Below are 12,544 nucleotides of genomic sequence, written 5' to 3'. Positions count from 1 at the left end.
GGGCTTCCTGGAGCTCGTGTGCGATTCTGTGGTGCAGACGTGGCCACTAGGAACAGGAGGGTGGCCTGTCACCAGAGCACTTTATATTCTGGTGTGTTTGGTATGTGATGGGGGTGTTGGGGGGGGGGGGGGTTGAGTAATACCCAGGGGAAAAAATGGCTATGTTGATACAACTACAGCTGACCCACTATGGTCGTTTAATAAGTAACTTTCATATTTTGAGCAATTTTATGGCAAATGAGTTAGAAGAAGAAGAAATGTTGTGAAACTGTCAGAAGCCGAGGGTTTTTTTTCAGGCTGAGAGCACACGCACTGCAGCTTTGTGAAGCAGAATGTTTTATAAGCTCAACCAAATGCGTAAGGCTTTAAGACACACCTCGCCCTGCCCAGGTCAGCCTGACCCCTGCCCCAGCTGGCAGCAGCCATCACCAAGTGACAGCTCCTTGAATGGCAGGTGCAGCACCAAGGTCCAGCATTCAGAGCCTGGGGTGGAACAGAGGTGGATATTTCTAGAAGCTGGGAGAGGTTTCGTTTCAGAGCCTCTCTTTGAGGGCCCCCTTCCAGGGCCCTGTACTTAATTTTGTATTCATATTTTTTTCTTAAAAAGAAAGCTTCCGTCTCTGTGTTATCCAGATCTACTCCTGGGTGAGGGTGTCTGTGATCCTCCTGAGGTCGTACAGCGTGAAGCGTGATGGGGGGCTGCGTGCAGATGTGCACGGGGACCTCCACATTTCTCTGGGGGAACGGTCTGTAGTCTTAGTTATGGTCTTCTAAACCCAAACTGAAGAAGCGTTGATTTAATTTCTAGAGGCGAGGTTTTAGGATTCGTGTAGATTAGTTCCCTGAACACATCATAGGCCACGTCGGTTACCAGGGACACGGAAAGGCATCTTTCTGACCGGTTGGATCTCATCTGGATTACACACCCCCCATTCATTCATCCATTCATTCATTCATTCATTCACTGATTCACTGCTAAACATTTACTGAGTCCCTGCTCTATACCTGTAGTTGTGCAGTTTCAAGAGCCCAGAGGTGAGTTAGACAGCCTCCCTGCGTTGGAAGAAGTCCCATTGTTGATGTCATTGTAGTGCATCCATATGAGTGCTGTCCTTGAGATAGTGAGATGACTTTTATTTTTTTTTTTTATTTAATTTCAGTTTTGTTACTTTACTTTTAATTTTTTTAATGTTTAGTTTTTGAGACAGAGTGTGAGTGGTGGAGGGGCAGACAGAGGGGGAGACACAGAATCCGAAGCAGCCTCCAGGCTCCGAGCTGTCAGCACAGAGCCCGATGCGGGGCTCGAACCCACGAATTGTGAGATCATGACCCAGTTGAAGTCAGACACTCAACTGACTGAGCCACCCAGGCGCCCCAAGACTACTTTTAGTCAAAATAAAAGTTTGTCCACAGGTTCTTAACCCTAGCACATCACACAGAAAGCCGGATGCACAAGAGGATGGTCTTCTGGGGTGCAGGCAGGTTTGGGTGCACCTCTGTGCTCTGGCCGCCGCCCCCACTGCCTCGGGGGAGGAGAGCTCCATCTTTTGGGGTGCACGTCCCTTGTTGAGGGACGGACCACGCAGGGCATCAGCCCCAGGTACCTATGGGGCGCTGAAGTAAATAGCGATTCGACTGCCATTGGGTCGAGAGATTTATCCTTGTGGCTAACAGTTTCGGTGACTTTGCAATTAGCCTCCTACAGTCAAAGCAAGAATTGTTGCACATCCGTCACATGCAAGTATTAGGCAGTGGAGGCTGGATTGTAAAGGTGATTTTTTATTTCCCCATTCCTAGTCTTGGCACCTCTCATTAACTCATCTGAACACAGGTCCTGTTGGTTCTCCACCCAAAGTCCACCGTCCATCCTATCCATGCCTCCTGCCAGCATCCTAACGAAGGTGTCCGTCACCTCCCACCTCAGCTTGTCACTGGACCCTCTCCTCTTGTTCTCTCCCCTCCCTTCCACAGACCCTGCCCTTTCCTGCCTCTGTTCCTTTCCGGAACGTGCGGTTCCAGTGCCTCTGCTGGCCCGGCTGCAGCCCGCACTTCCCACGCAGAGGACGAAGGTGTCAGCAGGGGGTTCTTGGGGAGCTTGGGAGGAAAGAATAAGCAAAATAATGTGTGCTTCTGTGTATTTCTCCACGCGTTCTTCCACGGACATGCCTTATGCTGTCCTGCCTCTGGATCGCCCCCTCCTCCCCCTACTTTGTTCCTCCCACCCGTGCTCTTCTTCCCCACATCCTTCCCCTCCTCCCCTGCCCCCTCCCCCTCCCTCAAAATGTTGTTTCACGTTTCAGAAGGGGAGGCACCGATTCTAAAGCCTGTACACAAGGCGGAAATCTTCTATAATAGAATTAAAATTACACTTGACAAAACCAGAGCCATCTTGAGAGCAGCCAGGTGCCTCCCCCCCTACTCCTCTGCACCCCCAGGAAGAAGCATCAGGGAACGGAGACCACCTAAAAAGCAGTGTGGTGGTGGCTCCTCACTCTTCGTGCTCCTTCTAAGCAGGGCTTTCTGACCTGGTCCATGCCTGGCGCACAGAGAAAGTGGTAGTGGCTACACTGCCCAGCGGAGTAACGGAGGGAGCCGCATGTGGAGGGCCCGTCCCTCTGGCCCCCGAGACCCCTGCAGACCCCTCTTCAAGTTTGGGGCAGCCCTCCTGCAGCAGGGCCCCGGCTGGAAATCTCCACCCTGAGGGATACGTTTGTGGAATCAAATGGCTTCCACAGTTTGTCCTCTGTCCTTCTTTTGCCGAGTGGATGTGGTTGCATCCCTAAAAGTTAACGTTTTTCCTATGATTCCACTCTACGTAAACGTTATGCTTCGTGCATTCTGCCTTGATTCTCCATAAACGCACACTCTGTCTCGTATATGTTGTGTATAATCTGGAAAATCATCAATTTGGTCTGACACTTCCAGGAAAGGAAATGTGATTTCCCCATACCTAACTTGAGGCCATCTGGCCCATGGTGCATGTCTGAATGTGTCTCTGTTGAAGGAGTAACTAAGTGATAGCTGCTTCTTACATCAAGCTAAAAAGCTTCTGCACCGCAAAGCAAACCATCAACAAAACAAAAAGGCAACCTACTGAATGGAGAAAATATTTACAAATCATCTATCTGATATGTGATAAGGGAATAATAACCAAGATATATAAAGAACTCCTACAAGTCGCTAGCAAAAAAAACAATCTGATTATAAAGGGGGCAGAGGATCTGAGTAGATATTTTTCCACAGAAGACATACAGATGGCCGACAGGTACATGAGAGGCACTTAAACATCACTAATCATCAGGGAAACGCAAATGAAAACCACAGTGACACCTCATACCTGTTAGAATGGTTGTTGTATCAAAAAGGCAAGAAATAACAAGCATTGGCGAGGATGTGAAGAAAAGGGCACTGTTGGTAGGAATGCAAACTGGTGCAGCCACTGTGGAAAACAGGCTGGAGGGTCCTCAAAAAATTAAAAACAGAACTGCCATATGATCCAGCAGCAGTTCCTCTTCTGTGTGTTTATCTGAAGAAAATGAAAACACTAACCCCCCTGTGTTCACTGTAGCCTTATTTATAGTAACCAAGGTACGGAAACGGCCTATGTGTCCATCGGTGGATAAATGGATGAAGAAGATGTGGGATGATATATATATGTATGTAACAGAATATTATTCAGCCATAAAAAGAGGGAAACATTACCATTTGCAACAGCATGGATGAACCTTTAGGGCAATATGGTAAGTGAAATAAGTCAGACAAGGACAAATGCTGTATGGGCTCAGTTACATGTGGAATCTTTAAAAAAACAAAACAAGCTCATAATTACAGAGAACAGATGGATTGGGGTGGGGATGGGCAAATGCCCGAAGGTGGTTAAAAGGCGCAAACCTCCAGTTATAGTGTGAATGAGCCCTGGGGACATACTGTGCGGTGTGGTGACTATAGTTAACAATACTGAGTTGTATATTTGAAAGTTGCTAAGAGAGTAAATCCTAAAAGTTGTCACAAGAATAAAATTGTAACTATGCGTGGTAGTCGATGTTAACTAGACTTCTTGTGGTAGCCATTTTGGAACATACAAAACACGATGAGGTTGTACACCTGAACGATAACAATGTTCTGTGTCGGTTGCATCTCAATAAAGACAAAAAAGCTCCTTGTATAGGGACTCATTATTTGATTGACATCACAGTAGGGCTTGTTTGCATCTTTTAAATCTTTTTTTTCCCCCCTCTGTGTTTCCGTCTTCCTAGGAATTCAGAAATAGGCTTGGGAATCACCCGAGTTCAGTATCCCACACTTCTGCCGTCGGGCAAGACCTCGCGAGCTCCAGGATGGCCCTCCGCTTGCAAAATCTCCGTCGAGACCGTGCACTGAGGGTGTCCGTGGGCCTGGCTCTGTTGGCTCTTCTTCTTGCCTTTTTTTGTCAAAATCTCTAATGAAAACACAACTAAATGAAACATTGGAGAAGAAGAATAAGTTTCTAATTAAAATCTTCAATGAACAGAACAGCAATCACATCAGTACTCCAAGAGCCGTCATTTATCCTGGTCTCCCTGCCTCTGCTCCAGCCACACTTTTTAATGAGGCTGATTGTGTCTCTCGTGGAGTTGGGCCATTGGTTATTTGACCTAAAACCTACTAACTGTTGCCATGGCATATCTTTTAAATTAAGCTCCTTTTGGTTTATTTGCGGCAAGAAATGCAAGGGGTTGCATTTTCTTTCAACCTCTTGTCTTCAAGTCAGAACCTAATTACACAGTCATCTTTTCCTTGTGTGGGAAGAGTTTTGAATTTCATTAAACCTTTAAAAATGTATCTTTCTCTCTCTGCTTTGTTTGGAGTCCCGGTGCTACGAACATCTTATTTTTCACAGCAGATGTGTTCCTGAAAAGTTTATAGACAAACCTGCATTTGAAAGCAAGAATTCTTTTGGAAGGCACAGGGAGAGTCGCCAGTTCCAGGGCTCTCGGCCACGTTTTTGACAAGCGCAAGGAATCCCCACACGTCTTCAGCACCCGCAAACTTTCAAAAACGATTTGTCTAAAACCAGCTGTGCCCCTTTTCTGACGTTTCTGATCGGTGACATCAAATATTTATTTCTACCTGACATCACTGGCCTTTACTAAATACAGTGACTTATTTCACTTACGTGAAAGGAGTTGACTTATTAAGCAATCTTACGAACCTCAGAATTTAAATGTTACTTGGACGGTATGGAGTCACAGGGAAATCGGGTGCCCTCTGGTTACCATAGGACGCTTCGTCTTTAAACTCATACCCTGTTCAGCTCTTCTTTTTATGTCAAAATGTTTCAGCCTTTTATGTCTTTCGAGACATCCAAATAAAATTTAATTATGTCATCAGTTGGTGAGTTTGGAAAACAAAACCGGTGTCAGTACATTTCTCCAAACCCAGCATGTGCTTCTAAGAGGAAGTCAGGTTTCAAATGCGGAGGACCTGCCCGTGTCCCTCCCAGGGTCCCCAGCGGAGCATGCATTTGGGCTCACCCCGCGCGACAGCCTGGAGTCACGCGGTACGGGTCTTAAGAAGAACTTTGCGCCTGTCACTGACTGGAGACCAGAACGGTGCTCCTGTCCACCCCCCCCCTTCCCCACTCTTGCCCTTCCACTCCCCCCTCCTGCTGCATGCTTTTTCTTGCCTCCACTCCCCTTCCTTCAGTTGTCCTTTCCGTGAAAGCATGACGGCCGGCCTGTAACAGCCCCAGCGCCCCTCACCAGCCGCGGCGGGGATTCTCAAGAATTGTTTCAGCCACACAGGGTGCCCCCCTCCCCACTTCCACTGTTTCCTTCCCCCCAGCCGGGATGCAACCTCCTTCATCTCTTCGGTTCAGAAAGCATAAAAAGCCCTGCAGTGGGGACCAGACCGCACGTGATCTCGTTTACCGTCCTGGTGACCAGTTGGCCAGCGGGGTGGCTGTGGTCTGAAAATCCAGCTTGTGGTTTTTCCATGACGTCCTGCTGGAGGGAGGGAGGAGGAAGCGGGTGTGGTGGTCGCTGACGAGACCGTTCTCCTGTGGACAGGACGAGCCCGGCGGTGGGGGGGGGGGGGGGGGGGGGGGGGTTGCTGCAGGAGCAGGTTTGGACGGCAGGAAAGCTCTCACCTTTCCACATCCTCTCCTCCCGGCCCATACGGCTGCCGTGCGTCTCCCATCGGCCTGGAGTTCAGCCTGGCCTCGTGACCGGCGTTGGCCGTGGCCAAGGCAGTGGGAGCGGAAGGGTCGTGTCTTTGAGGCGGACGTGTTGAGCCGCCACGAGGGTGATTACAGGCACACGTGTCACGATGAGGTCCCCGAGGGAGTGCAAGGAGCAGGTGTAGACGTGCTAGACAGGTGTAGAACAAGAAAGGAACTTTTGTTGGCTTAAGCCACTGAGACTGGGAGTTGTCAGCATAGCATAACATAGACTGCCCCGATTCAAACAAAAAGTCAGCCACGGGGCCTCTGGGTGGCCAACTAAGGCTCACGCTTCTTGAGTTCGAGCCTCCGTCAGACTCCGCGCTGACGGTGTGTGGCCTGCTTGGCAGTCTCTCTGCCTCTCTCTGTGCCCCTCCCCTGTTCGTTCTCTCTCTCTCCAAAGAAAGAAAGAAACTTCAAAAAAAAGTCAGCCACGATAGGACAGTCGACTTGCAGTTTGTAAGCATAGCCCCTGTCGTGCCTATTTTCATGTTTGCTTTTAGGACCAAAGTCTTTTTTGGGTTTTTTAATGTCATCCCTCCTGCCGAAAAGGAAACTCTGAAGGGACCCGTCTCGGTTCATTCAGGCTGCCGTTAACACCACCGTAGACTGCGCGGCTTTTCACCAGCAGAAATCTATTTCTCCTGATTGTGTGGACTGGGAAGTCCAAGATCAGGGCCCTGGGGAGATTTAGTATTTCGTGAGGGCTCACTTCCTGCTTCATCGTCTGCTTATGCACCTCCCGCGGTAGAAGGTGGAGAGAGCTCTCCAAGTCTCCCATTTGTGAGGACTCCACCCTCGGGACCCATTCAGCTCCCAGAGACCCCACCTCCCACCATCACGCGTTTACATAAAGAAGATTTATTGATCAAGTTTTTTTTTTTCCTTTCCTTTCACTCCCTCTCCCTCTTTCATTCCATCTTCCTTGGTTCATCAAGTGTAAAGTAGTCATTAGGATCATGTAAAATATTCTTTGGTGAAAACTTTGCTCTGTTTCTGGGAAAATGTGTCTAAACATCAGATTCCCATATGTCTTTCAGTCAAAACATGCTTTTCTGCCGACTTCAAGCCAGGTTGAAATTTTTAGTCATAAAGAGAGGGTTGGAGTTACAAACGAAGCTTTAAGAGGTTTTATTATAAAACAAACAGAGAAGAAAGCAAAGGAAGGGAAAGAGGGAGGGAGGGGAGGGGAGGAAAAGAGAGAGAGAGGAAAGAAGAGAGGGAAAAAGATATTAAGATTTGCCTGGCCCCTGAGGCACCCCAGGATATTTTAAAGTTTTGAGGGAAACACCGACGTCTGTCACATAATGTGCAAACTACTCGCTCAAAATGGTTCAGTTTCAACATCGGAGTGTACGCTTTTTGAAGGTGCCACCCTTAAGGCTGGATTTTAGGCAGTTGCTGTGACAAAAAGCAAGTATCAAGTGAAAATGTGGAACAAGAACCACAGATGATTCTGTTTCAAGGTTGGAGAAGTTGTGCAGTGCCCCATAGATGCACAGCTTCCGTCAAGTAATTATGGTAAGTTTGGAATAAAAGAACTATGTATTTCAATATACTTGTATTTTTTCACACAGATTTTGTAAGATAGTAAGACACAAGTATGTACTAAGTTGTTAGTACCTACCTGCTTAGTAAAGAGGATGGTTAGCTGTTTCTTTTGGTCTAGGGGTGCCATGAGTCAAGAAAGCTTGAGAACCGGGGCGCCCTGGTGCCTCATTGTGTTGTGTCCAACTTCGGCTCAGGTCATGATCTCACGGATCGTGGGTTCGAACCCTGTGTCCGCTCGGTACTGACAGCTCGGAGCCTGGAGTCTGCTTCAGATTCTGTGTCTCCTCCCTCTCTGCCCCTCCACTGCTCATGCTCTGTCTCTCTCTCTCTCTCTGTCTCAAAAATAAATGTTAAGAAAAGAAAAAAAAAGAAAAGAAAGCTTGAAAACCTCAGCTCTATGGGGCAACCTTTTTGGGATCCATGCCAAATTTATATTTAATCTGGGGTCCTAATTATTTGTCAAAATATTTTTTTTAGTTTTTTAATTTATGAATAGCACGTGTTTGATGAATTTGCGCTTGCCTTTCCATCGAGCTAGCATTTATGGTGTTGAAACTATAAAATCTGAGTTAAGAAACCATAAAGGAGTCAAGGATCTGAACCAACTAGGTTCAGACCTCAGTACAAAGTGGAGGCAGATCGTTTAGGGAAAGAGCGTGAGGTTTTTGACATCAGCAGAAGTTCGGGTTAAGTTGCAGCCAGGTCAATTTCTGAGGCTCATGGAAAATAGGGACACGGTCCCACCGCAGGGTCATTGAAAGCTGAAATGGGATCACGTGTATCAAGTAGTACGTCCTTGGCACACACAGTTTTTTTCCCTTTTCATGATTACTTTAGCCATTTAAACATGCAAACCAGGGGCGCCTGGGTGGCGCAGTCGGTGAAGCGTCCGACTTCGGCCAGGTCACGATCTCGCGGTCCGGGAGTTCGAGCCCCGCGTCGGGCTCTGGGCTGATGGCTCGGAGCCTGGAGCCTGTTTCCGATTCTGTGTCTCCCTCTCTCTCTGCCCCTCCCCCGTTCATGCTCTGTCTCTTTCTGTCCCAAAAATAAAAAATAAAAAACGTTGAAAAAAAAAATTTAAAAATAAACATGCAAACCAATCTTATAAATAGGGCTAGGTGGTTTTCAATTCTGATATTAACTCACGACCACCCAAAAGAATTATATATGGAATAAAAAGATTCTTGCCTCAAGGGACTTAAGCTCTAATTCTAACAAATGCAGCAAAGGAAGAAAAATTCAAAGAAAATGGATCGCAGCTGTATTTGAGGAGATCAAATTAATGAACGGTGTGGGGCACAGATTTGGGTGGCCGATCTGAGATCAAGAAGGAGATTTTCTGCGGCCAAAGATGAAAAGAGCAAGCAGACTAATAGGAGACCCAGAAGTCATACCCTCCCCCACCCTGCCTTGGGGGTAAAAGGAAATGCAGACACTATTATTCTTCATTAGTTTTCTGTCAATTATTTCCTACCAGTACTGTTTCCTGGGGTTCCATAGCCAAAACATCCCAACTGTGTAGAGTTTGAAGCAAAGAGTTTCATTTGGCCTCTTGCAGTCCTCCTGGTTTATGGACATCTGAATGCACTTATGAATATTGATGGGCAAGTGCCCAGAAAAAAAAAATATGTAAATATACATATATATATGCATGCATATATATATGTTTAAAATATACACTTAAAAAATACATTTTACATTGTATTTTTAAAATACAATATACATTGTAAAAAATACAACCTTGGATCAAGGTCAGAGAAAACTTGGAATTCAGAAAAGCCTAAAGAACTACAAATTTTAACACCTAGGTTTATGTAATCTGCTTTTAATATGCCTACTTAATAACAGTAACTATAGATGTTATTCCAGACTGAGTCCAACATCCAAGCTTTTAACTTGTTTTTACCCCCAATTTCCATAAAAGGGAATAAGACACATGTGGTTTTTAAACAGAGAGAGAGAATTTCAAATAAATATAAAGCATGTTGTTTAGTTAAGACTTGTTATACTTAGGTCCAACCTTTGTGAACTAAAGCATACCATCCACATACTGTATGCATAAGTATTGAGGCTACTTACAAACCACAGCTTACTTTTTAAGTTGTGTTATCTCCCTCAGAGTCACTTTAGAATGACTCTGATGGCACTCACTCCTGAATGTAGTTCCTGGTGCTATCTTGTGAGTCTCTGCCCTTGCAGGATGAATTTGCGTGATGCCTTTACTCTTGCAGGTGTGATCTGTTTTGAAATAGCCAGAAGTAATTTAAACATCTGGTGAGTGAAGATTAGATTGAACTAAGTGTATTGGTAGGTGTCCCTGGGAAAATTCTTTTGTGGAACTCGGCCCTCTTAAGAAAATGCCTCGCAGCAGGACTTTCTTCCCTTAAACGCTAGACTCTCCCCTGAACAGCATGAACAAAAAAAAAAAAGTCCAGGAGCAAATGGATTCACAAGTGAATCCTACCAAACGTAAAAAGAATAATTAACACCAGTACTTCTCATCCACTTTAACAAAATGAAAAAAGGAAGGAATACTTTCTAACTCATTCTTTGGGGCCAGCATTACCCTGACGGTAGAGCCAAATAAAGAAAAGAAAATTGAAAGCCAATGGCCCTCATGAATATAAATGCAAAAATACTTCAAAAAATACTGAGCAGATCTGCAAGTTGATTTCAATGGCATATTAAAAGGATTATCTACCATGACCTAGTGGGATTCATCCCAGGAATGCAAGGGTGGTTCAACATAAAATCAATCAACATTACATATCACACTAATAAAATGAAGGGGGAAAAGAAACATTTGATCATCTCAACTGACACAGCAAAAGCATTTGACAAAATCCAGCACCCTTACATGACAAAAACCTCTTAGAAAACTAGGAGTAGAGGGGAAACTCCTCAACATAAAGGATATTTATGAAAACACAGCCCACACCATACTCAGTGGTGAAAGACTAAAAGTTTTCTCCCTAAGATCAGGAACAAGACAAGGGTGCCTTTTTTCACTGCTGCTGTAAAACATTGTGCGAGAGGTTCTAATGAGAGCTATTAGCCAAGAAAAATAATTAAAAGGCATCCAAATTGGAAAGGAAGAGGTAAAACTGTATTTGCAGATGACATGATCCCATGTATACCGAATCCGGAAGAATTCACGAGAAAGCTGTTAGACCTAATAAATTTAGCATAGTTGTAGATTGTAAGGTCAACACACACAAATCAGTTGTGTTTCTAGACACAGCAGCGAGCCATTTAAAAAGACGTCAGACAGCAATTCCATTTTCGATAACATCTAAAGAATTAAATACTGAAGAATAAGCCTAACAAGGGAGATAAAGACTTGCATGCTGAAAACTATAAACCATTGCTGAAAGGAATTTTTTTTATGTCTAAATAAATGTAAAGATATCCTATGTTCACATCTAGAAGACTTAATGTTAAAATATCAACACTACCTAATGCAAGCTACAGATTCAATGTAATTGCTATCAAAACAGCTCCCCCCCTTTGTGGCAGAAATGGAAAACCGGCCCTCAAATTCATACGGAATGCAATTGCCGAAACAATCTTGAAAAAGAAAAATAAAATTCAAAGACTAACAAATACTTAATAACTTCAAAACTGACAATATGGCTACAATAATTAAAACAGTATGGTCCTGGCACAAGAACAGACATGCAGATCAATAGAATGGAATAGAAATCCCAGAAAAAAAAAATTCACTTATATGGTCAATTGATTTTTGACAAGACCAGTAAAAAAGGACGGTCTTTTCAACAAATCGTATTGGGAAAACTGTATATCCACATACAAAAGAATAAAGTTGGACTTTTACCTTACTCCATATATGAAAATTAACTCAAAGGGGCTAAACGACCAACATAAGAGCTAAATTTATAAAACCTCTAGAAGACAAAACATTGGGGAAATTCTTCATGACTTTAGATTTGGTAATAATTTCATACGTGTGATACCAAAATACAGGAAACAAATAATTTGGGGCTTCATCAAAATTAAGAACTTTGTACATCAAAGGACACAAGAAAGCACAAAGCTATCAAGCTATCAAGAAAGCACAAAGCCTACAGAATGGGAGAGAAAATATTTGCAAATCCTATCTCTGACAAGAGATTAATAGCCAGAATATATATTACTCAACAACCCAAAATTAAACAACCCAATTAAAAGTTGTGTAAAGGACTTGAGTAGACATTTCTCCAAAGAAGATACACACGTGGCCAAGAAGCACAGGAAAAGATGCTCAATGTGCTAAGACATTGGGAAAATGCAAACCCAAATCACAGTGAGTTATTACTTCGTACCTGTTGAGACGGCTGCCATCAAAAGAAATGTTGATGGTGTAGAGAAATTGGAACCCTTACATGTTATTGGTGACAGTGTAAAATGGGTCAGCCACTGTGGAGAATACCTTGGCAGTTCTTCAAGATTGAAACCTGGAACTGCCATATGACTGGCAGTTCTATTCTAGTTACATACATAATCCAAAAGAGCGTAGGGACTCTAACGGATACCTATATACCAGTGTTCTTAGCAGCATTATGCACAGTAGTCAAAAGGTAGAAACAACTCAAATTTTCATTGATAGATGAATGCATAAACAAAATGTAGTACACAATGTTACCTTGAAAAGAAGTGAAATCCCGACAACATGCTATAACATGGATGAACCTTGAAAACATTATGCTTAGTGAAATAAGCCAGACACAGAAGGACTCATACTGTGTGATACCACTTCTAGGAGTTACCTAGACTAGACAAGTACGGAGATACAGA

The 12,544-nt window shown here is 44.3% G+C and overlaps 1 protein-coding gene across 3 annotated transcripts in view; it reads left to right on the top strand.

Annotated features, from left to right (window-relative positions):
* Positions 1-5,369, top strand: part of CDKAL1 (CDK5 regulatory subunit associated protein 1 like 1) — a 659,261-nt gene extending 653,892 nt beyond the window's left edge. For all 3 annotated transcript variants that reach the window (XM_043590714.1, XM_043590715.1, XM_043590713.1), the window contains one exon: positions 4,257-5,369. In XM_043590714.1, the coding sequence (XP_043446649.1) occupies positions 4,257-4,442 (186 nt within the window). In that variant the 3' untranslated portion in view covers positions 4,443-5,369. The remainder of the gene's footprint in view (positions 1-4,256) is intronic.
* Positions 5,370-12,544: the final 7,175 nt, after the last annotated feature.

Source organism: Prionailurus bengalensis, chromosome B2 (genome assembly GCF_016509475.1).
Source record: "Prionailurus bengalensis isolate Pbe53 chromosome B2, Fcat_Pben_1.1_paternal_pri, whole genome shotgun sequence".
Lineage (NCBI taxonomy): Eukaryota > Metazoa > Chordata > Mammalia > Carnivora > Felidae > Prionailurus > Prionailurus bengalensis.
This window is presented reverse-complemented; position numbering and strand designations above follow the sequence as displayed.